The sequence below is a fragment of the Chenopodium quinoa genome, unplaced genomic scaffold, assembly GCF_001683475.1.
Source record: "Chenopodium quinoa cultivar QQ74 unplaced genomic scaffold, ASM168347v1, whole genome shotgun sequence".
NCBI lineage: Eukaryota > Viridiplantae > Streptophyta > Magnoliopsida > Caryophyllales > Amaranthaceae > Chenopodium > Chenopodium quinoa.
In genome coordinates this window covers 2,944,603-2,964,261 of record NW_018743032.1, presented here as the reverse complement: position 1 = coordinate 2,964,261, position 19,659 = coordinate 2,944,603, and the positions used below count along the sequence as shown (strand labels likewise).

The window sequence follows — 19,659 nt, the reverse complement described above, 5'->3', positions numbered from 1 at the left end:
CCTTGAGAAACATGGTAGTAGAAAAGGCCTTCAAGTTGAATATTGGATTGTCAAAGGTTTGAACTTGGGTATGTCAGAAGTGGAGAACTTTTCAGGCAGCTTATCCTTCACATCTAAAGGAATGGAAGGTTTTTCTTTGTAGGTGAACTCTTTAGAAATCTTGCTCACTAGCTCCTTGATCTTATTAATTGCAGCAATTGTGACCTTGGTCTGCTCTATGGTATTGACTTGGGTAGTGAGCTTTTGCATCATAGCAATAAGAGCCTCAATGGACTTGTGGATTCCCTCAATATCTTCCTTAGTGTCCATGAGTTGAAAATAAACTAAAGATGGAGATGAGCTTTGTGGAGACGCTTATGGTGGTTTCCTTGAACGCCTTTTAGGTATAAGAGGTTGTTGTGGCAGCGACTCAAATCGTACCAATCTACCCCTGCTTCTTGACCAAGTACTGTGATATAAACCAAATTCACTTAATGGTTTGACTCACTTGTTCAAAATAGGGACGAAAGAGGGAAAAATAGACATTTGAAAACAGGTAAGAAAAACCCCACTCTTTTTTTATGACGGAAAAAGGAGACACATGCATGAACCTAGTGCACGATCATAAATGACATGGTGCACAACTCGAGTAAAAATAAAAAAAGTGTGTGGACTATACTTGACTCGTGAGTGATTAGGTGATGTTATAAGACTCGTGGTATGATCGCATGGCTAGACGTGTAAAGAGTGTCGAAACGACTGACGTGTGGACCAAAATTAGCACGGAAGACTAAAACAGGGACTGACTAGACTTAAACCTGGGCACTGTGACACGGTACAACTGTCGCGGCACGATAAACTCTACCGTGGTGCGGTACAAGTTGCCGTGACACGGCACTGCTTACCGTGACGCGATATTTCTGCCGCGGCACGATTTTCAGTTCCAGGTTGTTTTTGTGCGTTTTTTTCAGTTTTTTGTCAATTTTAGAGTTTGCGCTAATTACTAAGTGAATACGGTCATAAACCACTATAGACAAAGAAAGATCATTAAGGTTAGGATCGAAATGATCAAATATACACACATAGGGCACGTAGGCACAATGATGCAAAGAAGAGTTCGTAACCTATGGTCAAGTTACATGTTCCACTATGATCAGGTTTATTTGGTGTCAAAAGGGTACCATGGTTAAGAGTTTGGACGCGTTAGCAAGGCAGCCTCCCTTGAGGGTGTATGCCAACGGGTGGCTCCGCAAGGTCGTGATTAAATCGAACTCGACTCCATGGTTTGGGTGGATTTAATAACTCGGATGAACCCTTATTGCCATGAGAGTTTTTGGGTTGATAGAGCTTAAATCCCCGGAGGCTAAGACGTATGTAGAACACACACATTTTTTCAGAAAAATCGAAGGAAGCTAATAACGAGAAAATTATAGAGCCACTAGAAAAAAATTTGGATTGCCGCGACACGACAGAACTTACCGTGTCACAGTACCGAATGCCGCGTGACGATATTCTGTACCGTGACACGGCATGATTTCCGTGGTGCGGTAAGTCTAGAAATTAATCCCGTGCCCCTGTTTTTTCGTTCGCAATCAAGTCATTCGAAATTTTCCTACGGGACGAATCTAAAAACGCATTAAACGTCAATGCTTATGCAAAAATGCCTATTTAATCACAGGAATACGATTCAAGAATCTTTCAAGTCTCATCCACTCATCTCAATTAAATACAGATCACTCAAATAGATAAATAACCAAGAATCCTCCCTAATGGAGTCGCCAAATTGTAGGCGTCATTCGAAGCACGCCTACGTAACAATGTTGTGAATATGCTTGGGATCATAGGAAGTGGGAATAGACATATACGATTAGGTACAACGATTAGGGACAAGGAAAGTAGGGAGTCGCCAACAAGTTTTTAAGGAACTTGTAAACCGTTCACAGATCATTTAAGGCAACCACGATAAGGGACAACGATTGACCCGTGCAGGTTACACCCCATTCATAATCCATAAGATTACTAACTCCATATGGTTCAGAACCACGAAAGGAGGATCAGGGATGATGGTACAAAGTGAGTCATGGAGTCACATTCGCCCGTATTAGCCTCTACTCGATTCTTATTGTGAAAAGTAGTTCCAGCAATCTCAAAGGCATGCAATCAAAGATTCAATTTGCTCCAAACTATTATTAAGCTAAATTGGTTGAATGTTAATGCAACAAATAATTCTAAAATATCGTGATCACTTCGATTAAACAAAAGATTAAAACGGAACCTAAACCGGTCGTCCAAATTATCTTATTAGGCGTTATATTCAATTACATATTCCCTTTAAACATGAAATATAGTGATCAACAATAAAGAATAGAACAAACATCAACATTGGAAGCAATTTAACCATAATATCGTTAGTCAAATCAAATCATAATAATAACCCTAGTCATGATACTAGCAATAAAGAATAAAAATAAGAGTAATTAAGTAATTAATTACTCACTTTCCGTGCTTCCTTGAATTGGTACATCATGAATAAATTGTTAGTAACTTCAATAAAAATATAAATCAAATTGAAATAATTAAATTAAATAAAAAGTAGAGTTGATTTGGTCAAAACCCTCAGTTTATTCTACCTTTCACGCCTTAGTTTAAGTATAGAAGTTTGGGTCACGTATGGACTCCTTGGAGTGCTTAAAAGAAGTATTATGAGAGAATAGGGTGGCTAGTGTTTAGGGTAAAGAAAGAAGATAATGATTGTTGGTCCCCTCGAAATTGGAGAAATCAGGTTCGTATTTATAGAGAAAATAAGAAAGGTGAGGTACGGAACCCTAGAAATGAAAAGGCGCCGCGAAGAAACCCTAGAAAAATGTTGCGTCACGATATGTGTGCCGCGTTACGGCACAGAATACCGTGACACGGCACGGAATACCGTGACGCGGTGTGTCTGTCGTGACATGGTGCACATGTTTTCTTGAAAACAATCCAGATTCATTTATTCCTTGCTTAATAATTAAGTACGTGATATATTGTGCGTCGTTTCAGCTATTCCGAATTAAATTTAGGCTTAGGGTTTTTATTATTTATTAATCGAGCTTAATTAATAAATAACACGAAATGAATTAAAAGGGTTTGGGCTAGGATATGACTTGGACTGAGTTTGAATAAATGGTTTGACAGATTTGTTGGCTCAATATGTTTGACTGAACTGGGTTTTAAATACTCGACATGACAAATAATGGCAGCGAAAGGTTGTTCATCATCAGGTTTAGTTTTTGGGAGATATTTTCAAGTGTCTACACGACTCTTCAAGTCATGTTTTATGATGAAGGGACTAATTGGGAAGCCATGCGGCTAGCATTGGACCTTCTACCAAAACGCCAAGGCAATGCCGCCTTACGCCATGAAATTTTTACCGCCTGAGACTGACAAACGACCCTTGAAAGTGGGGAATTTTGTTGTACGAAAAATGGAGGCAACCGAAAGGGCCAATGAACAAGGCAAACTGACACCAAATTGGGAAGGCCCCTACCGGATCTATGAAAAAGTCAGAGGCGGCACCTACCGATTGGAAACTCCAGACCGTAGGCAGCGAGCCAGAACTTAGAATGTAGATAACTTGAAAAAGTATTACTTCTAAGCCTTGTAAATTTTGTAAATGAAAAGCTTAAGTAATGAGAATTGCTTTTTGTTTGAATTTTGTCTTTATTTTATTACATTGTTAGATACGTCTCCCTCAGAATGGGCAAAGCACCATCTGTACTTTGTACTGGCGATAAATCTGATCCAATTGTCCACTCTAATTTGGCAAGACACATTCGACGACATCCATTCGGGTGACTTCGCTCAAAGAGAGCATCTCCCATTTAGGTGGCACATTTCTCTATAAACTCGCTCCGCAAATGGCTAAGCCGACTGCCCTAAATGGAACAATCCACAAACGTTTTTAATTGCCATTTTTAAACCGAAATGGCCAAAGGAGGCCGTCTTCCCTTATTGTAACAAGAACGGCCTTCTACCGCTTGGTTACCTAAAACTTAAATTAAATCAAATTAGTTAAGTCACAATTATTAAGATAGCTAAAATCCAACCAAATCGGTTAAGTCTCACACTCATGCTGATTGCCAACGTGTGAGACAAACAGTAACGGAAGCCGCCTGCTCTATGGGAAATCAGACGGCTCTTAACCGTGAAATTTTTATAGCCAAATTTGGTCAAAGTTGAGTCTAAAGTTGGATTTACCTAAGTTATAATAAACTACGCAAATTTATAACTCAGACCGTCTAATATTCTCAATGAGAATGTCAAAATGAAAAATTTTGAAGCTAACGACACAAACGGTCAAGCCATCTATCCAATGTGACTAAAATGGCCGATAGCCGTCTAGAATAGCTAGTTCTCTATCCGTCTGGCCTTCTTTAAGGTCGTGGTTTTTAAGACTTAGTCAAAGGCTTAGCAAGGGCTTGGTTATGTAATTCAGACGGCAAAAAGCGAACCGCCAATCCAATGGCATAGGAATGGTCAATAGTCGTCTGAATGCCAAAACCTCATCGACTTTTTGATACCGATTGCTTGATGAATGATTGTCCTCTTGGTTTGGGGCAATCACGGTAGTGATTAATTGACCAAGGAATTAGTCATACTCTTAAAAGTATCAAAAATCCCTAAGTTAATCAATCCCTTTTTTAAACCAACCAGACTGCTGTCCAAAGGCAAAGGCAACAAGTACAACAGTGACCGCATGAATTGAATAAAGAAACTAAGGACTTAGTTAAATTCATGCATATACTAAAAATTCAAAAACTCGCAAAATTGAAGCAAAACCGACTACACGGTCGGCTTATTCACAAATATTAAAATATTAACCGACCTCACGGTCGGCAATAAAAGAAAATTGTTAAAACCGGTTGTGCAACCGGCAGAAATATTGTTGAAATAGTACATGGATACTCGGCACACAGGCCGGAAAAGCAAACGACACTTTAGTCGAAATAACATAATCAAAGCTTAATCTTGGATGAGCTGAGGCTGCTCTGAGTCATCCGCATTATCAACCAGTTGCACAGCTAAGTTGACTTGCCCCTCAGCTCCATTGACCTCCTCGACCTCTTCCTCCTGGTCGGCAGCCACCTAATCATCGCCTTAGTTGGTCCACTCCTCAAACTGCGGCAACGCTTGCTCACCCAACTGCTCGGCATTGAGTGCAATGGTTGCGTAATCATATTGCAAACAAAAGTACTCATAGTAGACATCATGGAAGGACAGGCTCCATGCATGACGCATGCGTTTGGCGCAGTTGGCCTCATTATCCTCAATGAGCCGGATCTGTTCAGCCTGAATTGCCTCCCTCTTGTAGATGTCCGCCTGGGCAAGCTGCTTCTTGTAAGCCTCGACTCTGGCCCTTAATTAGGTGTTCTCAGTGTCGGCTTCTTTGAGAGTCATGAGGTCTGAGTTGGCCATCTTGATCTCCGCCTCAAGCTCAGTGATTTTATTCTAAGCCGCCTCCAGGTCCGCTCGCAGTTAGATGTTGGTGGCCGCTTGAGAATAATAAGTCTCTTTAGTTATTAATTCATTTTCCTTAACTTGATATTGGGAAAAATCAATCGCTTGCCTTGCCCGAGTATTGGCATCGCTTACCTCCTCTAACTTGCGTGCAAACGACACTTTGAGTTGTCTACTCTCAGCATGGCCTACACAAGATAAACGACAAACCAAGGGTTCAGCTGGCTCTCAACAAAAGAAACTTGAAAGTTAAAATAATTCTAAGTCACCTCAGCCAATAAGGCACTGATCCGGTCGAAGTTGGCTGCATGCACCCTAGGAATAGCCTGATTCTCAGACTTGGAAACTGACTTCAGCATCTTCTTAGAGAACTGCTGAACGTCTGGCCATTCAAGGGAGAGATCTGCACCAGAATGAAGATTTTGTGAGAAGGAGACATATTCGGCTCCAATAGATTGTCGGTAGTCGATTGAGCCTGGTGAGTCTTCAAATAGTTGTTAAGACTTGACCCGCATGGGCCAAGGAAGTTGAGTAGCGCCGACTGTACCTTGAGGAAAGGGGTCAACCTGGCTTCTTAAGATTGCAGGCGGCCTAGGATGCCGCCTTTTGCTGCGGAACTAGTAGCACCAGTGAGTGGCTGACCACTCTTTGTTGCCTTTCAGGCAAGTGGTTCTGAAAGTTTTATGCCAAAGCCAAAGCCGCTTGAGCCTTACGGTTCAAATTAGAAGGCGTCCGAATGAATTTCGTTAATCTAATTCTATTAGAAATCAAACTCTGTACGGCTTTTTTATCTTTAGAAATCATCACATGACAACAGAATCATTGTCCAGACTCTTTTTTTTCCCTATAAATAGAGGTCGTTTTCCCTGTTTGCAAATCATCAACAATCTTCGAGAATTAGCCTTGAAAATCCCATCATCATAACACCCAGAATAATCTTTTACTCCCATGTTCTTAGCCTTAGCCTAAACACATCCTTGATATTCTCCCAAATCAGTCACAATACCTCATTCATGAGATTCGAGTACTCCAAGCCATCCTCGACGTTGCCTTCGACCTCAGCATGAAAGGTTAATAGCTCTGAGTGTTTGGTCCCAAATCTATATTTCAATTCATATTTGATTTATTTACTTTGTTGATTTTAACTTTCTTGAAGTTCACTAACGTGTGTATTATTTTTAGTAGTAAGAAGGTTAAGGCATTAAAGTGAGTAATTCAATTATTCTTCTATTTTGGAGTAGAAATCATATTTAGGATGTTATTTTAATTTCGTAGTATCATGTTTAGGATGTTTAATTATGATTTCTAGTATCATGTTTAGGATAACTCTTTGATTCCATTATTAGTAACATGCTAGGAGTTGTTATTAATCCGTTTAGTATCATGACCATTATGGAGTTAACAATCTCTTTGATTGTGAATGGGGTGTAACCTTCACACCCGTAAACGATTTACAAGTTCCTAAAACTTGTTGGCGACTCTTTTATCTCTAGCTTCTTTTCCTTGAAACGCTGCCATGCTTATAAACATGAACCACCGTAAGGCTCAACGAATTGAAAAATTACAGGATACTGTGAGAACCCTCCACAAAAATGACAGAAATTTTTTGCTTTTCTGTATTTTCGAGTTACACGAGCACAATGCACATACAAGTCATGAACATTGAGTCATGTCGTGTCACCACATCGAGTTGAGTCTACACTCTACATATGAGTCTATACACACGAGTCATGACGTGTCAAAACACATCGAGTCAAGTTGAGTACATTGAGTCACACAATGAGTCGAGTAACACCAAGCCTTGAGTCAAACTCAAGCCAACCAACCAAAATAAGTCAAGTACACCAAGCCTTGGGTCAACCTCAAGAAAACCACAAGCAAAGTCCTTTTGCAATATTTGATTTTACAAGATACAACAATTCATTGAAGCTCCTATTCGCAGCCAATCGAACAATTTCCCCATCCGTCACTGATTCTTTGAAGCTCCTGTTCGCAATCAATCGAACACTTTCACCGGTCCAAAACAATCCTTTAAAGCTTCTATTCACAGCCAATCGAGCACTCTCACTTTTTCAAAGCTCTTTTGTTCAGAGACGCGTGGACAATCACTTTCAAAGCTCTCTTATTTAGAGACGAGTGGAATTTCTTTCAAATCTCTTTTGTTTAGAGACAAGTGGACATAGACAACGCTCTGTGAGACTGAGGAGGTTGTCATCCAACTTGAGAAGATGGCTCGAAGCGTAGTGATCTCTGACAGCGCTCCCTAAGAATGTGGAAGTTTTCAAACAAAACAAACTTTGATTTGATGTCACCTAGAGACGTGTGCTCGGCAAACCCAGATACGCGTTTCCTTTCCCCTTACTCCTTTATTTTTAGAACTAATGCTTTCTGCAAGTGTCGGCGTTTAAAAGGATGATTTAGGATTGCAGAACGTTCTAAATTATTCTCCGTCCTTATCGATTTACTTTGACTTTTGTTTTTGAAACTTACGTTTCTCCAAACTCAGTCAAAGTGGGGGTTTCTGTAGACACCTGATTGTGTCTCCCCAAAAACCAAACCCAGTGATCAGTACCTTTCACGTTTTTTATTAACGATTTCGGTAAAGAGTTGAAGAGTCTCGTGAAGTTTCCTTAAGCCTTGACCATATTCTTAACCTTTCCTAAAAAATTTTAATCCAAAATCATTTATGTCGTGCCTTTAAACCAAAAATAATTCATTTCGTGTCCTCAAAATCATTCATTTTGTGTCCAACTCATAAAAACATCCAAACTAGATTATTTTGGTTCATATTCTCAATCCAATTATTTTTTAGTTGGATGGGGCTTGAGAAGAGTCTTTCAATGATATATTATAAGCCCAGATCTAACTTAAAACGAATAAGTTATGGCCAAAATACTAAAACGAACCCAAACCAAGCCTAGGTCCACCTTCCCTATGACCCAATGATCATATGAGGGTCCAAATATCTTATTCCTAATCCTAAATCAATTAGGACTCTTTTACAAGTTTCTAGAAGATTGTAGTTTATCCTTTCCGAAAAGATAAAGATCAAAGAGTTTGAGATTGAATAAAACTTCTCCTTTTAATAATCCTTGTTCTATTTAAATTAAAAGACGTTCAGATATAATTTGCATAGAAAACCCATCAGAAACTAAACTTCAAATAAAATAGATTATCCTTTACAACCAGCGCACAACGCCAGGACTAACGCACTACGACAGTCCCAACGCAACGTGTCAGCACCAGCGCGGCGCGTTATCACCTAACACGGCGCGTAAGTACCTAGCGCGACGCGTTAAGAGAAGTTCTATTCCGTTCCAAATTCTGATCTTTTCTGATCATCCACACTCTCTTTTTTCTCTATAGAGGTCGTTTTCCCCGTTTCAGATCATCAACAACCATCAACAATCATCGATAATTAGCCTTGAAAATCCCATCATCATAACCAAGAATTCTTTAATTCCTATGTTCTTAGGCTTAGCTTAAACACATCCTTGATATTCTCCCAAATTAGTCACAATACCTCATTCACGAGATTCGAATATTCCAAGCCATCCTCAATATTGCCTTCGACCTCGGCGTGAAAGGTTAATAGTTCTGAGAGTTTGATAGGACAGAGCAAAACTATCTGAAAATCCGAAAATCCAAAAATCTAATCCGTATTCGATCCGAAAATTTTGGATAGGATATCCAATTCGAAAAAAATGGATATCGGATCGGATATCGAATATCAAAATATTGAATTTCAGATATCCGATATCCGTAAAAAATCAGATATCGGATATCCGATCCGATATCCAAAAACATACTTAAATCAGGAAACCCTAAATACCTTAGAGGCTCAAATACACCCAAAGGCCCAAATACCTAACCAGTAAACCCTAAATCAAAACCCTCCAATTTCCCAAACCCTCCACCGCCTCTCTCTCTTTTCTCTTTTCTCTCTCTTCTCTTTATCTTCTCTCTCCTATAGTCCTATCAGATCTTTTTTTTTTTTTGGTAAAAAATTATCTACATTGATTTCACTTAATTCATCACCACCATCAACATCTGCAACCACGAACAACTTGTCCGACTTCCCTCCTCACGACTGCAACCACCACAACGGCCCACGACAACGATCTGCAACAACAACCGCAACATCATGGCTTCTCTCCAGCCACCGCCATCAACATCCACGATAATATAAAACAACGAACACCCGCAACACCACGACTTCCCTCCAGCCATAACCCATTTGCGCGTTTGCCTAGCTTCAACCCACAACACACCATCGTCGCATCCACCAGCGGGCAGCAGTCCGACAACTTCTCTTCTCTGCTTCTTCTCAATGTCAATTAGTTTAATTTTTTTTTTATTTGTAATTGGTGAATTTAATTGTTTGATTTTAAAATTTTCTAGTCTATTTGTTCTTCTCCTTAGTTGTTGCAATGAATTAATATTTTATTTTTTGGAGTTGCTTAATTTGCTTTTGGCTCAACTTTAATATACACAGTATATCAATTTGCCTTAACAAAAAAAATTTGGCCATTAAATCAGTATATTAATTTGCCTTAAATGAATATTTTTTAAAAAAGCTTAATAATGGATATCCGAGGTATCCGATCCGAATTTTTCGGATATCTGGATATCAGATATCCGAAAATTTTCGGTCGGATACGGATATGAAATATAGGTATTTTAGTATACGGATATCCGAACCGAAACCAAGTTTCATATCGGATATCCGATCCGTGCTCACCCTTAGGGTTTGGTCCCAAATCTATATTTATATTCATATTTGATTTATTGATTTAACTTTCTTGAAATTTACTAACGTGTGTATTATTTTAATAGAAAGAAGGCTGAGGCATCAAAGCGAGTAATTCAATCACCCTTATTATTGTTCTTTGATTTTGAAGTAGAAATCATGTTTACAATGTTATTATAATTTCTAATATCATGCTTAGGTTGTTTTTTATGATTTCAAGTATCATGTTTAGGATAATGCTTTGATTTTGTTATTAGTGACATGCTAAGATTTGTTATTAATCCATTTAGTATCGTGCCTAGGATCTTACTACTAACAATGTTTTGATGATATTCTTATGATGATGATTGTTGCATTCATCATATGTCACTTGATTATTCATGATTTATTGTTATTTCTTGATCACGCCCTTTCTTGCAGGTTTAAAGGGAATTTGTACTTGAAATCACGCCTAATAAGATAATTAAAAATTTGATTTAGGCTTAATATGATTTTAATTCAAGTGATCACCAATAATAGATTTGATTGTGCATTAATAATCAACCAATCTAGGTTAAACAGGTTTAGGATTAATTTGTTGTATGTATGTTGATCGAAAAGCGCACATGAATATCATAAGAACTTAGTAGAGGCCTATTTAGTGCGGGTTCAATCTCTTTTAGGTTGCGTACATACCATCATCTCGAACATCCAGTCATGGTTCCGGACCACTATGGAGTTAGCAATCTCTGTGATTGAGAATGGGGTGTCACCTTCACACCCGTGAGCGATTTACAAGTTCCTAAAACTTGTTGACGACTCTTTTTCTCTAGCTTCTTTTCCTTGGAACGCCGTCACGCCTAAAAGCATGAACCATAGTAGGGCTAAAAAATGAGTTAAAAATTCCCTACACCCCTATAAGGGACAGATGTTTAGGGTAAAAATACTCTGAATACGTCGAATAATGGCCTGGGGAAGTGACACGTGTCAACCTAGGAGTTGTATCGAAGGGACCAACCAAGGAACGACACGTGGAATCCCTCATCATTGAAAGGTTGGCGGCCTTTTAAGGCCCTAATCTCGATGCGCCGTAAAACGGCGCGCCCTAAACTCCTAGGTTAAAGTGACCTAAGGAAGGGCACGTTCCCCCATGCCTTATAAATAGGGATATTTACTACCATTGGGGGACACAATCTTTATTACAATCAAATTAGTCATTTTCAAACACTATTCACCTGTTCTAATAACAGTGAAATTACCTAGATCTCAGGATCCGAGAAAAGCTACGTTACTTTCCGCATTTACTTCACTCCGTCTGGTACTAACTTGATCGTCGGAGGCTAAACTCCGAACAACCGGAGCTTCCATTTGTTGTAAGTACATGCGCTAGTAGATCCAATCTAGGAGTTGTAACTCTCCCACAAGACACATCAGAAAACCCCAAAACATTATTAAACATCATTAAAAACATCATAATTTCATCACACAACACCCAAAATCAATAATTAATCAAAGCTAGCTTGAATTTAAACAAGAAAATTTTTTTCCCTTGAAACCGCACACGCACAAGAGATGGGGAGGACGACTGCTGCCTGTTGGTTTTTTGTAGCGTCCAATACTACGCGGAATGAAACCGTCCCAAGACCCGCACACTAATTAAGGTAACTAAACATGCAATCACATAATTAAACAACAAAGAGAGAGAAAGAGAAAATACATTCTTACCCTTGACGCGTGCTTCGCTCGCTTACAAGCTCTTACTTGAAAGCTCTAGCCTCGCAAGTGCGTAAGCCTCCGACGGCTCGCACCCTCGACCCAACCCGAGCGGTCTCTACCCCGAAGGTTATTCGGGACTAGGCCAAAGAAAAACTAGAGTATTACAAACTTAAAGGTTTTCTCACTAATGATGAGATGCCTTATTGAGTTCAACTCAAGTGCTTTTTCCCAAACCCAAAACTTGGGTTTTTATAGGGAAGGGGAGCCTTGATTTCCCATTCCCCATCAATGTGGGAGAATTGCATTTTATCTCAATTTATTTTAATCTAAAAACAAGTTAAAATGCAAAATGAATTAACAAGCGCCAAGTGGCAAATGGTGAGCAAGGTTAGGTGAGGACAATTTAGGGGAAGAAGGAAAAGGGGACCATACCACACTTGCTCCCCAAGAAAACCCCTAAAATCGGTCCCCTCCACTAACCATGAGCTAGCCTCCCTTGCACAGCTGGCTGGTTGCCCACCTTGGCTGCCAAGGCTTCCCAGCTGGCACCTAGCACCAAGGCTGGGCTAGCTGCCAGCTCGCACATCACATGCCCGCAGCAAGCAAGCCACGCATGCATTACGGGCTGCTACTACTGCTGTGTTGCGTGTGCTAACGTGGCCCAGTTGCTGCTGCGAGTGGCTGGTGCTGCTGTGCTAGCAAGCACACACAACCATGCACGCATAGCCACAGCACACACACGCATGGCACGCAGCTTGCGATGCTCGTGCTGTGCAATGTGCGAGTGCTAGGCGATGCTTGGCACGCAAGCATGCGTGCGGTTTGTGGTCTCGCCTAGCCTACCACTTTCATGGATAGGCCAATGCGATGCTACGGCTTAGCTCGAACTTGTCGTTTGCTTGATTCTACGTCTCGTCAAATTCTAAATTCGACTTGACTTGTGACGCTCGGTTTCGACGCTCTAAGCTCGATATCCGACGTCTTTGTTTGTAATACTCTAATTACTCATCTAATCGTTCAGATTGATTCGTCGTCTCGGATCGGTTATTCGGTTGGGGTGCGACACGAAGGGTTCAGTCAAGATTAAGTTGTAATATTAATTACACATTAATATTACTGATCGGAAGCGACCTCCACCTAGGCATTCCGATCACTTGACCTCACTGAAGAATTAACTTTCTAATAATTCTGAACCCTCTATCGAAATAATACACTTGTTGGAAGGACACCATTCCTTTCAATCTTCCACTTGTCCTTCCGAACAAGTGTGCAATTAGTGTATAGCCTATTTCCTATGTCACTTAATGTCTCTTCATGAACTATGAGGTAATATTCTTCGTCATCCTTATTACGTCTAGAAGTGTTTCTCGATTTTCGAGTTCGACTGTCAATAAGCAAATGATTTCTAAAATCCATCTGAGCACGGCCATGCATTTTCACTGTCTCGCTCTTCAAGAGGCCTTGTAAACAACAAAGACATGTTCCCTATTGTTAATAGGGGGGACATTCCCAGTCTTGTATTGTTAGCTTCCCTTACTAAGAGGACCTAGTCGCCCGAGTGTTACCGTTATAATCCCCATTTACGGCAGACGTTTGACGACATCAAAATGGACTAGTACTCTAACAAGAGAACTTACAATACTCATGGTCGAGGAAAAAGGTTCCGATAGCTATAATGAGAAATATAATTATGACAATTTTAAATCTCTTAAATTATTCTCATAGGTCAACCGGTATAGTTCTAAACCAATACCCGTGCAAATGATTTATGACAATCATGTCCTCGTAGCACAAGAAACGGTGCTATAAATCATACTACACACTAATCTCAAGTGGTCATTAATCGTCCATCATTTAAATGACCTTGATTAGGGATAATTTTCGATTGAAATATTCAATGTTCACTTAATATGTGTTTCTCTATCCAAGACATGGTCTTGTTACCCTGTTTTGAATATTCTCAGAAATCGAATGAACTCATTATTTAATTCTAAACCACAATTAAATAGAAATGGAGTAATAATAATTTTGCACAAATTTTAATTGCTCCAAAACCGAATGGTTCAACATAGTGTTTTACATTAAAACTTCAAATTTAATTAAAAAATCATAACAAGGAAATCAAAGCCAATCTCCAACGTGCCTAATTCCCATTGCCTCAACGTGCTTGTTGTGCTTCACTTAAGGCAAAGGTTTAGTCTGTGGATTGGCTACATTGCCGTCCGTTCCAATCTTACAAATTCTAATTTCACCCTCGGGACTACCATTCCCTTATCATGTGAAATCGCCTCTTGACATGTTTGACTTTCTGATGTTCCCTTGGCTCCCTGGCCTGAGCGATAACTCCATTATTTTCACAATAGAGGTCTATCAGACCCTTAATGGAGGGTACAACATCAAGTTCACCGATGAACTTACGAATCCAAACTGCCTCCTTCACTGCTTCCGAAGCTGCCAAGTATTCGGCTTTAGTTGTAGAATCAACAGTGGTGCTTTGCTTAGCACTCTTCCAACTAAACGCTCCTCCATTTAGGCAGAATATGTACCCTGACTTTGTCTTGGAGTCGTCTTTATCAGTCTAAAATCTCGCGTCGATATACTCTTCAACAACCAAATCATTGCTACCATCATAGACCAGAAATTTATCCTTGTTCCTTTTCAGGTACTTTAGGATGTTCTTGGCCGCAGTCCAACGCGCCTCTCCTGGGTCTAATTGGTATCAGCTCGTAGCACTCAAGGCATACGATTCATCCGACATATTGCATATCATGGCATACATGATCGATCCAATAAGCGAAGCATATGGAATCTGATTCATCCTTTCTCGCTCATCAGGTGTCTGCGGACACTTCTTCTTGCTGAGAGTTATTCCATGTGACATGGGTAGGCATCCTTTTAGATCCACCCCTATAGATCTTGATTTCCAACATGTACTGTGCCTCTCCCAAGTCCTTCATTGAAAAGCATTTACTAAGCCAGCCCTTTACGGACTCTAACTGTTCAATGTTGTTTCCAATGAGTAATATGTCATCGACATATAAGACGAGGAATGCGATGTCACTCCCACTGACCTTCTTGTAAACATAAGACTCATCTGTATTCTTGATAAAACCAAACTTACTAATGGCTTCATCGAATCGCAGATTCCAACTTCTGCTTGACTGCTTTAGTCCATAAACTGACTTCTGAAGCTTGCATACCTTCCCAGCATTGCTTGAATCGCCAAAACCTTCGGGATGTGTCATGTACACAGTTTCTTCCAAAATCTCATTAAGGAAGGCGGTTTTGACATCCATTTTCCATATTTCATAATCATAATATGCGGCAATTGCTAGGATAATCTGGACGGACTTAAGCATGGCGACTGGTGAAAAGCTTTCATCATAATCAACGCCGTGAATCTTCCTGTAACCTTTTTCCACAAGTCTAGCTTTGTATGTAGATACATTTCCATATTTGTCGGTTTTCAACTTGAAAATCCATTTGCAACCGATAGGTGTGTAACCTTCGGGCAAGCCAACTAAGTCCCAGACTTAATTTTCAAACATGGAGTCCATCTCGGATTTCATGGCCTCTTTCCATTTTGCAGAGTCGGGGCTCGTCATAGCTTGTTTGTATGTTGCTGGCTCACCTCCATCCATAACTAGGATGTCTTGATCTTTAGTTAAGACAACACTGAGGTATCCGTCTAGTTGAGATCTTGGTCGTTATGACCTACGCAGGGTAATAGGTTGAGCATTTGCATTGTCGGTTCGACTATGCACATTATCGGTTTAACTCTGACCAATGTCAACAACTTCTTCTAAAGCACTTTGATTGTCAGTTTTGTCAGGTTGACTTTGTTGCTCGTCCTCTCGAACTTCATCAGGTTCGATTTTCCCCCCACTTGTCATTTTGGAAAAGTGTTCCTTCTCCAAAAAGACACCATCACGAGAAACAAACACTTTGTTCTCGCATTTGTTGTAGAAGTAATACTCTTTGGTTTCTTTTGGGTATCCCACCAAGAAACACTTGTCTGATTTTGGGTGAAGTTTGTCAGAAATTAATCTTTTGAAATTAATCCTTGCTCGTAGTACTCTAAAGACTCATCTAATCCTTCGGATTTATTCACCGTCTCGGATCGGTTATTCGATTTGGGTACGACCCAAAGGGTTCAGTCAAGATTAAGCCGTAATATTAATTACACATTAATATTACTGATCGGAAGCGGCCTCCACCTAGGCATTCTGATCACTTGACCTCACTGAAGAGTTAGCTTTCTATTAATTTCGAACCCTCTATCGGAATAATACACTTGTTAGAAGGACACCATTCCATTCACTGCCGCCTCCCCACAGCTGTGCTGCTGCCAGCGAGTGCTGGCGGCGGCCGGTTGTGGTGGTGGTGGTGGCAGCCAGCAATCGTGCTTGTGGTGGTGTGTGTGGTGGTGCGTGCAGTGGCGAACCTATAGAGTCACAAGGGGTAACACGTGCTACCCCTGAAAAAAAAAATATTTAAAAAAAAAACGAAAATAAAATTCAACGGTCATTTCCTTTCTCTATCTTCGTTAAAACCCAACCTTAAAACCCTAAAAACAACTTTCTCTTTCTTCTAACAGCCGTTTTCCCTTTTCTCCTTCCTCCTCAACTCCTCCAGGCTCCAGATCCAACGACCAAGCAACCAGGTGACTGGTGCTTTGTCGAAGTTCGTTCCCCTTCTCTAGTTCTATGCTCAGCAATGGGCCCAGGGTGCTCTGCTCGGCGGCGACCTGACGGTGTTTAGTGGCCAGTGGGTGTTTAGTGTTGTCGGAATCTCGGCCTCAACTCCTCAAGGCTCCAAGGTTCCCTTATTTCCTTTCTCTTTTGTTTAATTGCATAAGTATGTAGTAAATTAGGTTGTTTTGTTGGTTAAAATTTGAGTATGAATTGAATTAAAGTAATGAAGTATAATGTTGCTGTTTTTATAAATAAATTTGCTATGTTGATGAATTTAACTTGCTGATTTATGAATTGAATTTATTATGTTGATGAATTAACTTTGCTAATTTATGAATTGAATTGAAGTTCTGTTTTTTTTTTTTAATTCATTTAAACTTGCAATTATGAAATATGTTCTAATAAAACATAATAATGCTACAGATTTCAGAAATCTAATTTAATGAAGAGATCACAAGAAAGAAGTATTTCCAGTTTTTTTTCAAAAAAGAACACAAAGGGAACCACCTGATAATCATCCTTTCAATCATCAAAACCCACCAAATTCTGAAAACCCCCCTTTGTTTCATCAAAATTCACAAAAATTTCAGCCACAAAATAATCAGCCACCTGATAACCATCCTCATAATCGTCCTAGCCAACAAAATTCATCTCCCTCAAATAATTCTCCTCCATTTGAAGAAGATGAAACAGAAACAGTTACTGGTACCTCAAATCCTAGCACAAATGCTAAAACTGAGCAAGTAAGAATCACAGCAATTGATGTTGCAAATCTTCCTCAAGATCCAGGAAAAAGGAGAAAGTTGAGTCAATTTCATCCGAATGACAGGGATTTAGTAAGAAGAGAATATATTCAAAGACAACCTTGTCAAACCGAAACCTTTGACTCTCCTTTTAGACACTTTGGGAAAAGTAAACGTCGTTTTAACCTAAAGTGGTTTGAAGATCACAAACCTTGGCTTGAATATAGTGTTGAAAAGGATGCTGGATATTGTTTTATTTGCTATTTGTTTGGTGAATCTGATGCTTTTGTAAGTGAGGGGCTCAGAACATGGAGCAAACCTGATGCACATAGGAAGCATGTAGGTGGTCAGAACAACATTCATAAACAAGTTGTGGCTGCTTATAATGACTTCCAAAATCAGAAAGGTTCTATTCAATCCAACTTCTTAAGGCAAACTGTGGAATTCACAAGGCAATACAGAACTCGTTTAGAAGCTTTTGTGAAGTGCTTGAGGTGGCTTGTACTTCAAGGACATCCTGCTCGTGACCATGATGAAAGTGTGCATTCAAATAATCGGGGTAATTTTCTTGAAATTTTAAAATTTCATGCAATGGATAGAGTTGATGTTCAAAATGTTGTGTTGGAAAATGCCCCTCAAAATTGTCAAATGATTGCTCCTTCAATCCAAAAGCAAATTATCAATGCATATGCTAGAGAGACAACAAAAGCAATGATTGAAGAAATACGTAATGATTTCTTTGCTATCTTAGATGATGAATTTGCTGATATCGTGGATAAAGAACAACTAGTTGTTGATGATAGTGGAGAAGTAAAAGAACATTTTCTTAGCATAATGCATGTTGCTGATACTACTTATGCTACTCGTAAAAATGCAATTGAATCAATGCTTATGGAGAATTCTTTAAGTCTTTCTAATGTTTGTGGTCAAGGATATGACGGTGCAAGTAATATGCAAGGAAAAATTAATGGTTTGAAATCTTTAATCCTTCAAGAATCTAAACAAGCATATTGTGTTCATTGTTTTGCTCACCAACTTCAATTAACCCTTATTGTTGTTGCAAAAAAAAAAAAACAATGATTTACTCTTCTACTATTGAATTTTATTGGTGGTTCACCCAAGAGGAAAGAATTTCTTCGGGAAAAACAAAAACAGCAAGTTGTTGAGGCTTTGTCATTAGGTGAACTTGAAACAGGAACCGGTTTAAATCAGGAACTTACCTTGAAAAGACCAGGTGACACTCGATGGGGATCTCACTTTAAAATAGTTTTGAATATGCTTAATTTATATCGTCCTATCCTTGAGTCACTTGATGGGATTGCAGATTCTACTCTTGGTAAGGGCAATCAAAATAAAGCACAATCAATAACAAACTTGTTGATGACTTTTGATTTTGTTTTTGTGGTACACTTGATGGTAGCTATTTATGGGATCACAAATGAGTTGAATTTGGCCTTGCAAAGTAGTGATCAAGATATTGTGAATGCCATGAATATGGTTGGAGTAACTATGAGGAGTTTACAAAGGTTAAGAGATAATGGATGGGATGCTCACTTGAACAAAGTCACTTCATTGATGGAGAAGCATGGTATTGTGACTCCAAACATGGAGGGTTTATATGTCCATCCAGGTATAAGGATGTTTCGTGGTAATATGCCAAGAGTGACCAATCTCCATCACTTTCGAGTTGAGGTTTTTCTTAGTGTCATTGATTTACAATTACAAGAGATTGAAGATCGGTTCGATGAGAAAAGTATAGAGTTACTCATTTTTATGTCTTCTTTCGATCCTTCTAATCGATTTGAGTCATTTAACATAGAAAAATTGACTCGACTTGCCGAGCTTTATCCTAATGAAATTTCAAGTAGTGATTTGATGCACTTTGATCATTTGCTTGGAAATTTCATTGATGATATGCGAAATGATAAGAGGTTTTGGAATCTAAAGAATCTCAATGAGCTTTCTATGAAATTAAAGTAGTTGAGACGAAAAAGCATTGAAATCATCAAAAGGTATACTTGCTTTTGAAATTAGTATAGCTTCTTCCCGTGGCTACTGCAACTGTTGAAAGGGCATTTTCGGGAATGACTCAAATCAAAAGCAAGCTACGAAATAGAATAGGAGATGGTTTGTTAAATGACACTTTGGTTACTTATTTGGAGAAAGATTTGTTCTTGAATGTAAGTCTTGATGCAATTGCAAATCGATTCCAAAATACGCAAACTCGTCGTGAACATTTGTAATTTTTTTTAAAGTACTTGTGCTGTAATGTAATAACATACATTAGTATGTACTTTTTAAA

General features: G+C 39.3%; 1 protein-coding gene across 1 annotated transcript; it reads left to right on the top strand.

The window, feature by feature from the left end:
- The first annotated feature begins 329 nt into the window (after positions 1–329).
- LOC110730368 (zinc finger MYM-type protein 1-like) lies at positions 330–19,337 on the top strand. Its single transcript, XM_021910156.1, has 3 exons — positions 330–359; positions 17,205–18,371; positions 18,480–19,337. Exons 1-3 carry the CDS (start codon positions 330–332, stop codon positions 19,335–19,337), a joined length of 2,055 nt encoding a protein of 684 aa, XP_021765848.1.
- Positions 19,338–19,659: the final 322 nt, after the last annotated feature.

Excerpts from the sequence above, each read along its gene's own strand:
- LOC110730368 (XM_021910156.1), top strand. The coding sequence starts at position 330 with ATGGAGATGAGCTTTGTGGAGACGCTTATG. Across the intron at positions 360-17,204 it reads GCTTTGTGGAGACGCTTATG|CCACAAAATAATCAGCCACC; the intron begins GTGGTTTCCTTG and ends CAAAAATTTCAG. Across the intron at positions 18,372-18,479 it reads AATCTAAACAAGCATATTGT|AGGAAAGAATTTCTTCGGGA; the intron begins GTTCATTGTTTT and ends GGTTCACCCAAG.